Source organism: Trachemys scripta, chromosome 3 (genome assembly GCF_013100865.1).
Source record: "Trachemys scripta elegans isolate TJP31775 chromosome 3, CAS_Tse_1.0, whole genome shotgun sequence".
Taxonomy (NCBI): domain Eukaryota; kingdom Metazoa; phylum Chordata; order Testudines; family Emydidae; genus Trachemys; species Trachemys scripta.
The window spans coordinates 161,712-180,260 of NC_048300.1; the positions used below are offsets into that span (position 1 = coordinate 161,712).

At 39.4% G+C, this 18,549-nt stretch overlaps 1 protein-coding gene and 1 long non-coding RNA gene across 2 annotated transcripts in view; both read left to right on the forward strand.

Moving 5' to 3' along the window:
* The window catches only part of LOC117874086, a 427,235-nt gene that overhangs the window by 20,511 nt on the left and 388,175 nt on the right, over positions 1-18,549 (forward strand). The gene's annotated exons all lie outside the window — the stretch shown is intronic.
* The window catches only part of APLF (aprataxin and PNKP like factor), a 92,942-nt gene that overhangs the window by 2,237 nt on the left and 72,156 nt on the right, over positions 1-18,549 (forward strand). The window contains exon 2 of the mRNA XM_034763889.1: positions 7,861-7,932. Coding sequence (XP_034619780.1) covers positions 7,861-7,932 — 72 coding nt within the window. The remainder of the gene's footprint in view (positions 1-7,860; positions 7,933-18,549) is intronic.

Sequence of the window (18,549 nt, forward strand, 5' to 3'; positions counted from 1 at the left end):
CTTCCTCTCTGCGCTGGGCCTGCAACCCACCGTTGAGGAAACACTGCTTTAGAGCACAAGATGGCATCCTCCAGAAAAATCACCTCTTCTCCTGAAGGACTGTGTACAAATTTAAAGTGAAACAATTTTCTCAATAGTAACTTCAGGTATACTTGTAACAATAGGTTGGTAATAACATTTCAGAAAGATGTGACTTAAGTTGGCAGTGTCTCTTCCAACAAAACTTTTTTTGCAGATAGTTTCGAGGTATGTCTACACTATCGGTGCTACAGTGACTGCTGTACAGCTTTAGCACCATAGCATAGACCCTTCCTATATCTAGGAAAGGGATTTTTCCATTGGTGTAGATATTCCACATCCCTGAGCGGCAGTAGCTGGGCCAGCAGAAGAATTCTTAACTTGGAATTCTTAAGGTTGGCTTAACTATGGCACTCAAGGGTGTGAATTTCTTACACCCCTGAGCGATGTAGTTATGTCAGTCTAAATGTTCAGTGTAGACCAGGGCTTGCACTCACTTCACTCAGCCATATCAACGCTTAGTACCTAATTGCTATGGTATCTTTCTCTAGTTGGCAAATGTGGCTGCATTCACCAAAAGCTTATATACGAGTCTGTTAAGTAGTTTTAGATTTGGGGGAGAGAGTTCAAGATAATCTAATACAAATGGTGTTAGTATTTTTAAACTAATTTAAAAATGATACATTTTTGCCCTTAGTTACACCCTGTACAAACCAGTGGATTTAACTAGGGGCAGAATTTGATCAGCTGTTTTCTGTGTTTAATTTACTCTTCTGTAATGCTAGTGCTCAGAGTCAGAATAGTGTGCATGAGAAAAGTGAGATTGACTAGAAAAGCTTGTGAAACTGATCAGTGTGGATTCATTATGCTAGATGTGGAATGCAAAAATGAAACTGTATATGTAGTAATTAGTTGTAATAAGTTGGTAATTTTCACTCCATGCATCTGAAGAGGTGGGTTTTTTTACCCACGAAAGCTTATGCCCAAATAAATCTGTTAGTCTTTAAGGTGCCATTTGACTCCTTGTTGTTTTTGTGGATACAGACTAACACAGCTACCCCCTGATACTTGTATAAGTAGTGGAAAATAAATACAACTTTCAGTGTTCTACACATTCTAATACACTAAATTACTTAACATTCCATCTTTTTTTCCGCTCTGAGGTAGACACATGTCTGCATAATCCCAGCCCAGAGGGCTAAGCACCATATTAAATACCCAGATTAATATATCCCATTTATGCTGTTAAAGAATCCATCTGCTGTAGTTTGTAGTGATAGGAAAGGTGTAGTGAGGGGAGGGAGCCAGTCTTTTTAAAATAAATTCTTCTGGTTCCATTCAAATTGGGCCCTTTTCACATTTAGGTATCCTTTATTGCCTAGGGTTTTTGCACTAAACCATTATTTTGTGTTTGTCCCTTTGACTGGTCTTCCTCTGAAGAGGGCAGGTACATTTTTCCAATTGGCATGATGGCTCATTCACAGTTAGCATAATTAGCATTACATTAAAAACAAGCAGCTGTCCTGTTCTAGGCTTCTCTCTAGTAATATAGCTATATAATAAATAAATGGGAACTTCCTGAAGTACGTATTCAGATTGTCCAATTCTGCTGCCCAAGCTTCAAAGTTTTCCTGGAGAAAATCAAGCACTTGTAACAATATTAATGCATAGTAAATGAAACGCTGTGAGTGGAACAGGTAGACAGATCAGGACAGGGGTCAAATAGTTATGAAAGTGTGTGTGTGTGAGGGGCAAAAGCAATCTGACTGTTTAAAAGCTACATAGTCTTCATATGCATAGACTGGAAGCCTTTTCAGCTAGTCAGATTATTCCAGGGTGGATTTGATTTAAATCAAATTGATTTAAATCATGATTTAAATCACTAGTCAGGAAAACTTGATTTAATCATGGATTTCTACATAAAAGGGCATTCTTGTTGATTGTTATAACCTTAATACATATTCTTCACAACTCAGAGATAGATGTAGGTTTCATTTTTGGAAGGCTATACACTATACATTTTGTAAGTGATTTATTTGGAAAACTTTTCAGATGAGTTTTACAGCTATATCGGAAAATGAATGATTGGTTATTTCATTTACCAAAGGTAACTGAAGCAGATATTTATGAATTCATTGGGAGGTAAACTTATGAAGTCATTGGGAGGTAAACTATCTCCAATTCAACGGGTTAATCATTAATATTTGGAGGATTTTCTTGCCATGCTGTATTAGGAGGAGAACATCACCAGACAGACATTGAAATTGTTTTATTTAACTAAAACAACAATATTATGTATTCTGGATTTTTTTCTTCAACAGCAAACATATAATATTTTAACAAAACAAGCATATGATTTTTTGAATTTAGTTAAACATTCAGGTTTTTTAAAATCAGGTTTGTTTTTGTTAAAATTGTTTTTAACTAAAATAGTTAAATATTTAAAAACAAAAAAACAACAATTAAATTGACTCTGTCAGCCAGGTCAACATGAGAAACTTAAAATATTAGCTTCTGCAGCTAACTCAGTCATCTTCACCTTCATTTTCCTGTTTGTTCATAATCTGGAAATGAAAAACAAGCTTTCCTGCTTTTTCAGGTCCCAAACGATTTCTCAGTTTGGAATGAATTAGTCCAAAGGAAGAAAATATTCTTTCTACACCGGCAGAAGAAGCTACTGCTGTTAAAAGTGAGATTATCACTTCAACAATCTCTGAATCCAAGAGCTTAAGTGACTTCCACCAGTTCACTGGTGTAACTTTCTTTAAAACATATTAGCAAACATATTTCTTGAATGGTTCTTATTCCCAAACCGGGTCTCTTTTACAGCTTGCTGACATTATAGGTTTTCCTTTCTAGTGAGAGAATGGTATGGTAGGTCTCAAATCAGTGAAGGCTACACTCAGAAAGACTTCAAGACTTCTGGAATATGCTGCTCAAACAGTTTCACTTTTGTTTCTACTGCCTGTCCCTCCCTTCTCACATTTATCTCCAGACTTCTTCTCCTTGTCCAGATCTATTCCGCCCCCAACAATCTTCTATTGATTGAACTTTTTGAAACTTTGCACTTTTAGAGAGAGGTAAGGGATTGACTCTGTATACACACATTTGCAGAGGGACAATAGGGTTGAGGTCTGTTATTTCTGACTTCTATATACACCTCTACTCCGATATAACGCTGTCCTCAGGAGCCAAAAAATTTTACCGTGTTATAGGTGAAATCGCGTTATATCGAACTTGCTTTGATCTGCTGGAGTGCACAGCCCCGCCCCCCTGGAGCACTGCTTTACCGCATTATATCCGAATTCGTGTTATATCGGGTCGCGTTATATCGGGGTAGAAGTGAATTATTTATTTATTTATCTTTAAAACATTTTTTGCTGTTAATAAGCATATTATCTCTGAAGATACAAATCCACAGTTTGAGAACTGCAAAACTAAGCATCTCTGATGGTATCTTCTAGACTGAGCACTGAGTCCCATTAGGTAGATAGAAAGATTAACCTGAATAATCTATACAGAAGCCCCTGGAACCGCATAAGATTGGATCCCTAATCCATGAATTATTGGAACTCATTTACAAAACTTTTCTTAAACATTACATGAATATATTGTCTCATACTCTAGAATTAGAATTTATAATCCCTATTCCATGATGAGATATTTTTGAACTATAATGTATCTTAATTAAAACTATCTTTAGATAGGTTTTTTCCTCAAAAAGCATTTTATCAAAAAAATCTGATTTAAATAAAATTCTATTTTTTATTGTTTTTTTTTTTAAATCATTAATTTTTATCTACCCTGGATTATTGTCATTTACGTTACTTTCTGCTATTAGATGGCCATTTGTTGTTTCTCATGTATACCTGGGTTCACTTTTGTATTTTAAGAACATATATAATGTAGTTTTAAGATGAGTTTGTGGTTGGTTCAAAGAGTTGTGCACAGGGAAATGTTGCTTCTTCATGGGCTGTATTTCAGAATTGGACCACTAGGCTGTTTCTGATCTGTGCTGTTGAATTATATTTGACTTTAGTTTAACTGAGGCATTTTTTCATTTTGTAATGTTTTATGGCTTGAATGTATTCCTTACTAATACATAGAATACCTGCTAGCTGACTTCTAATATACACCGCTACCTTGATATAATGCGACCCGATATAACGCGGTAAAGCAGTGCTCTGGGGGGGCGGGGCTGCGCAGTCCAGTGGATCCAAGCAAGTTCAATATAACGCGGTTTCACCTATAACGCAGTAAGATTTTTTGGCTCCCGAGGACAGCGTTATATCGAGGTAGAGGTGTATTTTACTTTGTCAGCATTTGCTTTAATGAGAACTGCTTTAGTTGCTTTTCTGCATGCTTAATTGATTTTCAAAGGCTAAGCTGGTAGCTAAAGAATGGAGGAGGACCGCTTCATGAGGCTCCCAGACCTGCTGTTGTAATATGTTAGACTTGACTGCTCTACGATCTTCGGATTTCTGAAGCGCTGAGGATGTCAGTTGGGGAAGGCTTTACTTGGGGGAGGCTGCTGATAAGATCTTTGCAGGCAACGCTTCCCCTGTTTAATGTGGGGATGTGTGAAAGATTTGTTTGGATCACTTTCTCTGGCACTGGAAATGTCAGTGGATATGAGCAGGCCATTGGCAGTGGGAACACTTCTTCCCATATTAACTACATTGTCCTTCTGTGGAAAGAGATGAAATCATGTCCACGATGTCAAAACCTCATTTGAAGAACAGGAGTAGGGCTGAAAAAATGTAAGACACCTACTAGCAAGAGACCAGTAGGAAAGATGAGCAGTGGCGGGGAAGTTTGAGAGATCCAAAGGCAATACACTGAGAATTCCAGCCCTCACACCCAACTGTTGGTAGAGGGACTGGTGCTAGGATTCTTATCAGTGGACTTGGCTCAGATCATGCTCCAGTTTTCGTATTGGTTTCTGCCTAGTGGGTGTTTGAAAATCGAAAGCCATACCAGCAGCCTCTGGCTGATAAAAAGAAAGAACTGTCTCTCAGCTTGCTCTCTCAGAACCTCCTGATTGCTGCAGAGCCATGCTGGCTTGGGTGCCTTTGTTGCTTTACCTCACCTTCAGTCTCCTGGCAGCAATCAAAGTGGTGCTGGGAAGGATCTATAGATTGAGGTGGATTTCTGTTACTCTCCCCAAGCTTCTGTGTTTTGTTTTATTCTAATGCTTCCATCTGCTGGTGTTCATAGCTTTCTAAAACAGCAGAATGTAACTGATCTATCAGTTGTTTGCAGATGAAGAGCTCTGTGTAGCTTGAAAGCTTGTTTCTCTTACCAACAGAAGTTTGTCCAATAAAAGATATTCCCTCATCCACCTTGTCACTGTTATCCGTTTAATTGACCACACGTTCTTAATAGCAGGAGTGAAATCACTCTGAGTCCTTTTGATTTCTCTCTGTCACCTGGCAAAACTAAGAGCAGCAGAGATATGAGAACAGTATCTTCTAACTCAGTGTAGTTCCTTTATCTCTATCTATGAACGTTGTATCAGTGTTGGCGAAAACCATGGAAGCTGCAGACCCCAGCTCAGATAATAGCCACTACTAATAGACAGAAGTGGAAAGGGGAAGTGCCCCACAATGACTATCCCAAATATCAATGCAAGTCCCATGATCACATGTGCTTGGCTTCCTCGCTGACATATAGCAGATGTACGCCGGGACCTCCCCCCCCCCCACACACACACTCTGTTATGATGGTGATGTAGTCTGCTACCATCTTTGTTCATGGAGTGTGTTGGTTCTTATTCGCTTACCTCAGATTGGCATGTAGAATGCTTGGCAGTCTGGCAGAATCATGGACGCTTATGTGCTACTGCACACCTTCCAAGCACTGACCTTGAGGTTATTGTGTGTACAAGGGTTTATGGCCATTAGCCATTAATTAGAATCCTGTGGTATCATGTCAAGTATCAGGGGGTAGCCGTGTTAGTCTGTATCTACAAAAACAACAAGTCTGGTGGCACCTTAAAGACTAACAGATTTATTTGGGCATTAGATTTATTTTGCCATTAAGGCATTGTGGTATCATGGGCTTGTTCTTGCCACAATAGCAGCTTGATGGATTATTTTACCAGTTAATTATCTTGTTCTATAATTGGACTTTGATTCCTAATAAGGATAGTAAATTTTGTTGTTCCTGGCCAACAACAGTACTCATTCTTATTGTCATGGGGTTTCTAGTGGCTTGGACTTAATAGGGTGTTCTCAGTAATCATACAGCACTTTGTTTCTTACAACACTGCTATATATACACCATACACATGCTTACTGTTTTCCCTCTCTGGCTTGGAACATTTCACACAACATGCCACCTCTTAATTTATGCTGCTTTTGCCATTAAGGGTGTGAATTTCTCCTGGACTAGTACCTATTCCCCTTCTCCCATCTGTGACACTCCCTTTATGTCCAGATTCAGTGGGCTCTAAACAGTTTCTTCTTCCTTCTTAAGATAATACATTATCTGTCCAAGCTTTGTTTCTTTCCCTAGCTTTGCCCTTGCAGCACTTGTTTAATATTTTGCATGCAATGTTTGTTTGTAGTAAGTGCCTACAATGAGAGAAAAAATCGAATTTTTTCAATTGAATTTTTACTGGTCAAATTTAACACGTTTTACCTTCAGTAATCTTTCAGATGTATTTTCTTGTCTAATAATCTCATATAGAGCGACTGTGTTTTCTCTTATGAACTTATTTGGTTAAGTGAAGTAACATAGTTCCTCACTAGAGGTCACAACATACACTTGTAATTCTGGTAGCAGTTTTCTGCCAGTTTGAATACACATCTTTAAACCTAATAAACATTGAGAGAAATGAATTATAGTTTCCTACAAAGACGTAATTGGATCTTTTTGCTGTCTTGAATGTCACACTTAAAGGAAATGTGTGAACAGGAAAAACTTTCCTTGCAAATAGCAGCAGGTTTCTAGTTAACCCATCAGTATTAGTTTTGCTGCATATACAGAAGAGAGAGCTCTCTCACTGTAATAAATAATATTAAAACAAATGACTCTGGCAAAATCTCATTAGAGCTCCAAACTTCTCCAAATGAAAAAACAGGAGAATTAGCATCTGTTACGCTGGATTAAAAATTATCTCAATTTTTTAAAACAGCGTGTTCCTCACAATATGTTCTTGTAATGCTAGTTCTTAGGAAATAATAACTTTTTTCCTGAGTTTTGTAAGCCCCGGGTACTATCTCTACTTCAGTTTTTGTGTCAGTGTTTCTAGGATTAACTGTTTGTCTGCTGTGGTGGTGGAATTTACTGGAGTTACCCTGAAACTTTCTTTATAGAAAACATGAATTCCTGCTCTCTGTATGCTAATAGCTTTGAGACAAGCACAGCACTCTATAACATTTCAAGACACATTACTGTCTCTTCTAAGTAGCACTGTCAGACCTTGAAAAATCATGAGATTTTGACAAATGGTAAATTCTGGGGTTTTTTTGCTTGCCTTTGGATATTTGAGCCGGCAGGGCTCATATTCTCAAGCTTTTCTCCACACTGAGGCTAGAAAGTTAATTTCTGTATTTAAAATAGTATAACTTCAGGCACCCAATTCTGAAAATCTTGATCTTAATGTTTTAATCTAGTTCTAATACAGAATTTTTCTTTATTTTTTTAAACTAATTGTGTTATGTGGAACTACTTACAGGGCATCAGAAACCTACAGCCTGCATGAACTGTACTCAATGAGACCTTGTAATCTGCTTATTGGTTTATCTTGATTTGATTTTTGTTTGCTTGTTTGCTATAATGATTCGAGATATGAGTGCCATAATTTGCTCTTATCTCAACTGCTTGTCTTTTTTTCAGATTACGGATAAGAGAGTATCCCGAAAACATGCCATATTGGAAGTGGTGGGTGACCAGCTTCGCATCAAACCGGTAACTTGACTTTTTTGTTGATTCTGTAACAGTCAAACTACACCAGAAAAAAGCTACTTTGATATTAGATGCAAATGGATCTAAGTAATTCTTAATGAAAAGCTATGTTAGAAGTAGAAATTGATCCGGAATGTCTGAAAATAAAGCTACTGAATTAAAGTGGTGACCCATAGAATCAACACTGCTTTTTCTAAAAAGTGATCATGGAGTGAAACTGGCATTCTCCAAGGATGGGAACATGCTTTACAAACATCAGTATACTCATTATACCTGTCCGGTTATATCCCAATTTTTTCGAGACTGTGAGTTGCCTCAGTTCACAGAGGAAAAATAAAGGGATGGTAGAGTAATGAACAAGAGCCAGTTCACTTGACACTTCACCCCCACTCCCCATGTACAGACCACCCCTTTTTTCATTGGCATATCTGTATTCTGCCATCAGATGATTTCCAATAATTTGCTTTTATTTTTATCTGTTACAACAGTGTAGCACTGGATATACCTAAGAAATATAGAACATAATTATGGAAATGCTGATTGTGACTCCATAGTTAGTTCAGTTTTTCACTTAAAGCAGGGATAAATCCTCCTTTGTATGAAAAATAGTGTATCCTCATTAAGTTTACAGCACTTACTGTGTACAGAATGAATTTTCTGAAAGTTTGTAAGAAAATTGATAATTTGTTGAAGTGAAAATTAAATTGAGTTCTTTCAGAAAATTCGCTTTTATCAGTCTCTTCTTTTGACCTGAATGATCTTAATGGAATAATGCAGATTCTTAAGAACATAAAGTTAAGAATGGCCATACTGGATCAGACATGTGGTCCATCTAGTTCAATATCCTATCTTCTCACATTGGCTGGTGCCAGATACTTTACAGCAGGGGTCGGCAATCTTTCAGAAGTGGTGTGCCGAGTCTTCATTTATTCACTCTCATTTAAGGCCAGGACCCGGGCAGTGTGAGTGCCACTGAAAATCAGCTTGCGTGCCGCCTTTGGCACGCGTGCCATAGGTTGTCTACCCCTGCTTTAGAGGGTATTAACAGAACAGGGTAGTTCATTGAGTGATCCATCCCGTCCCAGTGTCTGGCAGTCAGAGGTTTAGAGACACCCAGAGCATGGGATTGAGTCCTTGACCATCTTGGCTAATAGCCATTGATGGAAATATCCTCTGTAAAGTTATCTAACTCTTTTTTGAACCCAGTTATACTTCTGTCCTTCACAGTATCCCCAGCAACAAGTTACACAGGCTGACTCTGTTGCCTGCTGCCTGTTAATTTTATTGGGTGACCCCTGGATCGTACGTTATGTGAAAGGGTCAATAACACTTCCTTATTCACTTTCTCCATGCCATTAATGATTTTATAGTCCTGTCAGATCCTCCCTCAGTCATCTCTTTTCCAAGACGAACAATCCCAATCTTTTTAATCTCTTCTCATATGGAAGCTATTCCATACCCTTATCATTTTTGTTTCTCTTTTCTGTACCTTTTCCAATTCTAGTAGATCTTTTTGAGCTGGGGCGAACAGAACTGCATGCAGTATTCAAGGTGTGGGCGTACCATGGATTTATATAGTGGCATTATGATATATTCTGTCTTGTTATTTATCCCTTTCCTACTAGTTTCTAAAATTCTGTTAGCTTTTTTGACTGTCGCTGCTTATTGAGCGGATGTTTTCAGAGAACTATACATGATGACTCCAAGATCTTTCTTGAGTGGTAACAGCTAATTTAGACCTTATCATTTTGTGTATAGATGGGTTTGTGTTTTCCAATGTGCATTACTTTACATTTATCAAAACTGAATTTCATCTGTCATTTTGTTATCCAGTCATGCAGTTTTGTGAGATTCCTTTGTAACGCTTCACAGTCAGCTTTGGACTTAACTATTTTGAGTAGTTTTGGATTGTCTGCAAACTTTGCCACCGCACTTTTGCCCTTTTCCAGATCATTTATGAATATGTTGAACAGCGCTGGTTCCAGTACAGATCCTTGGAGGACCCTGTTCTTTACCTCTCTCAACTGTGAAAATGGATCATTTATTGCTATCCTTTGTTTCCTATCTTTTAACCAGTTACTGATCCATGGACAGGGCCTTCCCTCTTATCCTATGACTGCTTAGTTTGCATAGGATTCTTTGGTGAGGGACCTTGTCAAAGGCTTTCTGGAAGTTCAAGTACGTTATATTCACTGGATCACCCTTGTCCACATGTTTGACTCCCACAAATAATTCTAATAGATTGGTGCGGTGTGATTTCCCTTTACAAAAGCCATGTTGACTCTTCCCAAACATATCGTATTAATCTGTGTGTCTGATAATTCTGTTCTTTATTATAATTTCAACCGATTTGCCTGGTATGGAAGTTAGGCTTACTGGCTTGTAATTGTCAGGATCGCCTCTGGAGTCATCTGGTACAGAGGCTGATTTAAGCCTCCTTCAGGACTTGCTGCGCCAACAAGCAGTCATTAATGGTGCTGAGCAATTTTACGTCTGCCTCCTGTCCTGAGGTGACGTTCCCAGTCAACATGGGGATAGGTGAAATCCCTCATTATTGTTGGGTTTTCTGTTTCTGTAGCCTCTCTAATCTCCCTGAGTATTTCACAATCACTGTCCCCATCCTGGGCAGGGAGTCGGTAGTGTAATCTGACTGCTATACTCTTTTTATCAAGCATGTAATTTTGATTCATGTAAAATTTTTACTACATTTTACTTCTGTTTTCTTTCATGTATAGTGTCACTCCCCTACCAGCGCAACCTACTCTGTCATTCCTATATAGTGTGTACTCTGGTATTACTGTGTTCCATTGATTATCGTCATTCCACCAAGTTTCTGTGATGTTTATTTTATCAATATCCTCATTTAATGCCAGGCTCTCAAATTCACCCATCTTAATATTTAGACTTCTTGCATTTGTATACAACCAGGTGTCAATATTTATTTGTTTGCCTTCAGGTGATCTAACTTTTTTTTTTTTTTTTTTTAAATGTGACTGTTTTGGTTCCTTCCTGTACTTTTTATCAACTTCTATCCTCTTTTCTTTACTAGGATATAGAGCGGGGATTGGCAGCCTTTGCCCTGTGGCCTGCCAGGGAAAGCCGCTGGCAGGCCGGGACGGTTTGTTTACCTGCAGCGTCTGCAGGTTCGGCCGATTGCAGCTCCCACTGGCCGCGGTTCACCGTCCCTGGCCAATGGGGGCTGCGGGAAGGGCAGCCAGCACATCCCTCGGCCTGTGCCGCTTCCCGCAGCCACCATTGGCCTGGGATGGCGAACCGCGGCCAGTGGGAGCTGCGATTGACCGAACCTGCAGATGCTGCAGGTAAACAAACCATCCTGGCCCGCCAGCAGATTTCCCTGGCGGGCCGCTTGCCAAAGGTTGCCGATCCCTGATATAGAGTATCCCCTTTAAACTTTCCAGATGGCTAAATTTAATTGAAATATAGCATAGACTTTATTTGAAGAAACGGGTTGTGATTAATCTAAGTTATTAACAATTATACGTAATTGCTGTAAATATAGATTAGTGATGGGCTCAGGGCAACAGTGTTGGTAACTTTTAAGTGGGGCCATTGTGACAGAGGTAACTCAGCCAATCACCATTTTTCCTTTATGCAATTTGCATACAGCTGTTCTATTGGTTGTAATGACTCCGTGGTATGAGGGAGACAGGGCATGTTTCAAGAGTTCAGTAGATGATTACTGGGCCCTGTGCTCTTTGAAGATTCTGTGGCTATATACTAGCTTGGACATGAGTGCTTAAAAGGCTCCTCATGGCCTCATTAGGCAGTGCTGCTGGAGCTACTGAGACTGGAACATGGAGGAAACCTCAAAGCACAGAGACAGTGGTTCCTGGGCTGTCTCTGTCCATGCTTCACATAGTGCCAGTTTCACTAATGGAGCCCTCTAAATTAAGAAGTCAATTGCAATTAAGGAACAGATTCACTAATATGTGTCATCTGCTTTGTGCTGCTCTTGCATTGCTAGGCAGCTGTAAACATAATGTAACTGTGGCTGCTTTTGCTTTGATGTACTGGTGATTCTGCTCTTAAAAGTTAAAATAATAACAAAAGTTGATACTAGATATCAAATCATTAGAAGCGTTGTTTGGTAGCATTCTCTTTGGATTTCTTGTTCAGTGTTAGTGTGTGAAGTGTTAGCAATTTAAATTAAGGAAACTCCCAGATAAAAAACCCTAAATAAATATGGAGTTAAGTTTGAATGTATGTATCAGTAATTTAAGGATAAAAAAGCAAAAGCAAAGGGATATTGTAATTATCCCCAATTCCAAGCATTATAAGCACAGGAAATTGGAAGTTAAGGTTAAATTTAAAAGAAATCTGAATATATTAAAGTAAGAACTGTAACACTGCCCTACCACAAGGGAGGGGAGGGGGAATTTAGATTTTTTTCATGTCTTTATTCTTATCTGTGACCACAAAAACTAAAATGGTGTCACCATAATCATATGATTATTACATGATGTTGCTACAGGGCAGAGTTAAGGTTGTTTGAGTGCCTTAATTGTGTATTTCTTAAAATAATCCAAGCATATTAAGGTAACTTTGATTCTGGGTTTATAATGCTTGGCTTTGGGATAATTACAACATCCTTGTAATGTTTTCTACCTTTAAATTATTGATACTAATTTTTTGTTTGGGAAAATAAATGATACCAACTAATTCGTCCCATTTCTTAAAATAAGATGTAATTACTTTTCATTGTCATTATCCTCTAGCTCACTGGTTTTATTTATACAGTTTAATTTTTGTCTGTTGTACCGTTGAACCATGCTCTGGCTACTTTTACTTATTTTTGGAATGACAATTTTATTAAGTCCCCTTTAAAAATGACACCAGGTTTGTGTTTTTCAGTTAGGTTCATATAACATATGAAAAGAATTCTGTATAGAATTCTTGCTGAATTACAATAAATTAACTATAATTACAAAACAATTATTTTAGCTATCTTAATATGGGAGTTCCATTGGATTTATTGGCAAATAGGTAAACTAGCAAATCTTTTGTTGCTTAGTGTGGTAACTAGTCAAAAGGGGAAAAATGAATTACCATGGTCATAGTGTTTCCTAAGAGCATCTATTTATCAGGAAAAGAAAATGGCTGGCCAAGTTCTAATGAATATTTTTCTGCCTGGATGGTTGCTAATAAATTACTTATTGATTGCTACAATAAGTATTATATAATAAAGTGCTCCAGCCACTTTATTTTCAAGAAAGTTCTTAAATTTCCTACACTCAAACATAATTTATATTCCAGGAAAGCTGCAAGCTTCAGTTCTTTCAGATTCATAAACATATTGCTGGATAAAGTAGATCTTGTTAACCCAAATGATAGCAGAATGGGGACCTTTAGGATCCTCCAGTGGAATCAGCCTTTATGGCCATTAGCCCACAGACGCGCCAGACATCTGTGACAAAGTCTTCAGCCTCCATGGTTGCAGTCTCAAGTGTCACTCTTCTTCTCCTTGGTAGTAGCTGCGTAGTAGTAGTAGAAGACATCCTTCAGTCTCGAGAGACCATGGATATCACCCCTGAGAGGTAAATAATTTACTCAGTTGGTTTTATGGTAGCTGTAGCTGTGGCTGAAGAGACCCACTCAAGAGAGATCATCTCTGCCACATCTATCACATTTAAAGGTGATGTTTCAACCCTTTGGGCTCTGCCTCCTGCAAGCTCTTTTCTCCTCAGCAAAGCTTGACTACTTCCTCTTGTAACTCTGGAGACCTTTTTTAAGCTCTTGTTTCCAAAGGCTGTGATCTTGAGTGTGATCTTCCCAGTTGTCCACATCAATGTCCATTTCTTTGAGGTCTTGCTTGCATACATCCTTGAAATGCAATTTTGGGTGTCCTTTGGGTCTTTTTCCAGATGCCAATTTGCTGTAGAGGATGTCCTTTGGCATTTGCCCATCATTCATTTGGCACACAAGCCACTGGAGGCATCTCTGTTTGAGGACTGTTTGCATGCTGGGAATACTGGCTTGCTTGAGCACCTCAGTGTTGGTGACTCTGTCCCTCCAGGAGATTCCAAAAATTCGACGAAGGCAATGCATGTGAAAATTGTTGAGCCTCTTTTCCTGATGAGAATATAAGGTTCGTGTCTCACTCCCATACAAAAGTGTGCTGATAACATATGCACACAGATCTCTTTGTGTGTTTTGTCAGTTTGTTGTTTTGCCAGTGTAGACGTTGTTGTGGCATGCGGATGTTGAATTCCGTTTCAAGTGAAAGGTTGACTGCGATAGTGGACCCCAGGTATGTGCATCACTTCAAGTTCATAGTTGTTGATCTTGCTTCCTCAACTCCTTGGAACATTATACTCCTCTTTTTTAGGCTTATGGGTAAGCCCAATGTCTTGGTAGGCTTTGAAAAAACTGTCCATAAGATTTGGAGATGAGCTCTGTGGGTTGTCTCTGCTGCGTCATGAGCAAATAGGAGGTTGGATAAGGGCCTCTGAGTCTTGCAAGATTGAACAGCTTTCCATCAGATCTTGTGTGCAAGTAGATTCCCTCAGTTGAGGAACCAAAAGCTATTTTAGTAGTAAGGAGAAGATCACAAACAGAGTTGTGGCAAGTACACAGCCTTGCTTAATTCTGCTACGAATCTGGAAGGCCTCAGAGACTGAGCTGTTCTATTGAACTATGCCATCCATGTTTTCAAGGAAGAATTGAATCATGCTTATAAGCTTGGGGGGACATCCAGTCTTTTCTAGAAGTGCAAATAGTCCACTTTTACTGAGAAGGTCAAAAGCCTTTGTGAGATCATCAAAGGCTATGTAAAGGGGCTTTTTGTTGTTGTTGTTCTCTGCATTTCTCTTGTAGTTATCTCAGTGAGAGGATTGTCACATGAAGAGAAGGGAGTTACCTTACAAGTGGAGAACCAATGTTGAAGGCCAATTCCGTCAGGGTGGATGGGTCCACTCCCAGTAATTGATGAGGAGGTGTCAATACCAAGAGAGGGGAAATTGCTTTTGTAGTGAGCCAGCCACTCCCAGTCCCTATTGAAGCCCAAATTAATGGTGTTAAGTTTGCAAATGAATTGTAGCTCTGCAGTTTCTCTTTGAAGTCTGTTTTTGAAGTTTTTTGGTTGAAGAATGGCTACTTTTAAATTTGTTATAGAATGTCCAGGGAGATTGAAGTATTCTCCTACTGGCTTTTGTATGTTACCATTCCTGATGTCCGATTTGTGTCCATTTATCCTTTTACATAGAGACTGTCCGGTTTGGCCAATGTACATGGCAGAGGGGCATTGCTGGCACATGATGCCATATATTACATTAGTAGATGTGCAGGTAAATGAGTGGTTGGGTCCTATGATGGTGTTGCTAGAGTAGATATGGGGACAGTGAAGGCAACAGGATTTGTTACAGGGATTGGTTCCTGGGTTAGTGTTTCTGTTGTGTGGTGTGTAGTTGCTGGTGAATATTTGCTTCAGGTTGGGGGGAGGGGGAGCTGTCTGTAAGCGAGGATTGGCCTGTCTCCCATGGCCTGTGAGAGTGGGGGATCATTTTCCAGGATAGATTGTAGATCGTTGATGATGCACCGGAGAGGTTTTAGCTGAGGGCTGTACGTGATGGCCAGTGGTGTTCTGTTATTTTCCTTGTTGGGCTTGTCCTCTAGTGACTTGTGGGTTCCCGTCTCGCTCTGTCAATCTGATTCCTCACTTCCCCAGGTAGGTATTGTAGTTTTAAGAATGCTTAATAGAGATCATGTAGGTGTTTGTGTCTGTCTCAGGGATTAGAGCAAATGCGGTTGTATCTTAGGGCTTGGCTGTAAACAATGGATCGTGTGATGTGTCCAGGATGGAAGCTGGAGGCATGGGGTAAATCTAGTGGTCAGTAGGTTTCCGGTATAGGGTGGTGTTTATGTGACCATCAGTTGTTTGCACTGTAGTGTCCAGGAAGTGGATCTCTTGTGTCGACTGGTCCAGGCTGAGGTTGATGGTGGGGTGGAAATTGTTGAAATCCAGGTGGAATTCTTCAAGGGCCTCCTTCCCATGGGTCCATATGATGAAGATGTCATCAATATAGCATAAGTAGAGGAGGGGCACTAGGGGATGAGAGCTGAGGAAGCGTTGTTCTAAGTCAGAAACATCAAAGAGAAACTGCAGAGCTACAATTCATTTGCAAACTTAACACCATCAATTTGGGCGTGAATAGGGACTTGGAGTGGCTGGCTCACTACAAAAGCAATTTCCCTTCTCTTGGTATTGACACTTCCTCGTCAGTTACTGGGAGTGGACCACATCCACCCTGACTGTATTGGCCTTCAACATTGGTTCTCCACTTGTAAAGTAACTCCCTTCTCTTCATTTGCCAATATATATTTATTCCTGTATCTGTAATTTTCACTCCATGCATCTGAAGAAGTGGGTTTTTTACCCAAGAAAACTTATGCCCAAATAAATCTGTTAGTCTTTAAGGTGCCACCGGAGTCCTCATTGTTTTTGTGGATACAGACTAACACAGCTACCCCTCTGATATTTGAGAAGATTGTGTTGATAATAGACCTTTCAGCTCTGAAGCCACACTGTGATTCAGGATAGATTCTGTCTGCAAGAGTCTGAACACTGTTTAGAGCAACTCAGGCAAAGGGTTTTCCCGTAAGGCTAAGAAGGGAAATATCACGGTAGTTGTTAGTCACTCCTGTCACCCTTGTTTTTATAAAAAGAACAGGAGTACTTGTGGCACCTTAGAGATTAACAAATTTATTTGAGCATAAGCTTTCGTGGGCTACAGCCCACTTCTTCAGATGCAAAGAAGTGGGCTGTAGCCCACGAAAGCTTATGCTCAAATTTTGTAGTCTCTAAGGTGCCACAAGTACTCCTGTTCTTTTTGCGGATACAGACTAACATGGCTGCTACTCTGAAACTTGTTTTTATAGAGAGTGATGATGATGGCATCTCTCATTTCTTGAGGCATTTAGCCTTCTTTCCAGCACAGGCTGAGCAATTTGTGAAGATTTTGCTGTAGAATAGGTGTTCTGCATTTTATAATCTCTGATGGTCTGCAGTCTTTTCCAGAGGCTTTTCCATTGGGGAGCCATCTATGACAAGGCTAAGCTCTTCAACAGTTGCTTCATCATTGAGTTGGTTCATAATAGGCAGACTTTCAATGGTGTTGATGGCTGTGTCCCTAACAATATTTTCACAAGAGTAAAGCTCAAAGTAGTGTTCTACCCAGCGATTCATCTGCTTGGTGTGGTCGCTGATTGTTTCCACTGTTGTTGATTTCAGTGGGGCTGTCTTCTTTGAAGTTGGCCCCAATACTTTCTTGATTCCATCATACATGTTTCTGACATGCATAACACTGTTTAAAACTGCCCTATTGATAAGACTGGCATCAGCTCTCACCAGTTCCAAATACTATATAAGCATATATATAATGTAGCTATGGGAATGATTATAGGACACGCCATCATGTCTGGTATGCCTATGTTCTCTAAGACTTTGTGTGAGGAATAAGAGGGAGCAGATGAAGTTCTAAGCAGAAGTTACTAGTAACTAGTGTCCCAAATTACGTGGAAGCTTCTTCAACCAAATCACAAACTCAATATTGAAAATAGCTATGAGCCTCTAATGTGTATTATATGAATATCTACGCATCACTGACTGAACTCCAAATGTCCTGATCTAGCAATCAATGTCCTTGGAGTAGACTCTCAAATGGAGTTCAAGGGGCAGTCTTTTCCTTCTGTTCCAAAAGTCCAGGCCAGATTTCTAGCCAGAATATTTCTAGGATATTACTGTCTAGTCTAGATATTAGAATATACTATATTTTATAAATTATTTCTACCATACCTTTCAGCATAGTGTCTTCATTATATCAATAAATAGGGAAAGGAAAAAAAATATATCAATAGGTCTGACAGTTTTCCCGCAAGTCATCTGCGTGTTTGCATGTAGCATTTTTTTATTCTTATGCATAACAGGAGGTACTCTTTAGCTAATGTTTTACTTTTAAGGTCAAATCCGTTCATATAGCTGGTAAAATGTTGATGCTAATACACTTTTGCAAAGTGGGAACAGCTGCTGTTGCAGTTAATGCTCACCCTTATTTTCACTAAGGCTTGGTCTACACTAAACCCCCAAATCGAACTAAGGTACGCAACTTCAGCTACGTGAATAACGTAGCTGAAGTCGACGTACCTTAGTTCGAACTTACCGCGGTCCAGACCCGGCAGGCAGGCTCTCCCGTCGACTCCACGTACTCCTCGCGGCGAGCAGGATTACCGGAGTCGACGGGGAGCACTTCTGAGTTCGATTTATCGCGTCCAGACAAGACGCGATAAATCAAACCCAGAAGTTCGATTGCCTGCCGCCGAACCAGCGCGTAAGTATAGACAAGCCCTAAGATAATCAAACTTTAAACCTACTATTAAAACTGAAATCGAATGCTAAAAATTAAAGGTAGATTCTGAATCCGATTTTAAACTTCAGATCTAGGGAGTGAGAGAAACCAAATAGAATCAAATAGTTTCTTTTCAGCTGAAGATATTCTATTTAAATGTATCATCTGATGATGATGTAGCAAAGGCTTGTCCAGCAGTGCAGAGATTTGTAGGGAAGTGCTTTACCATTTACCAGTGCATTATTCTAAACATGACTGA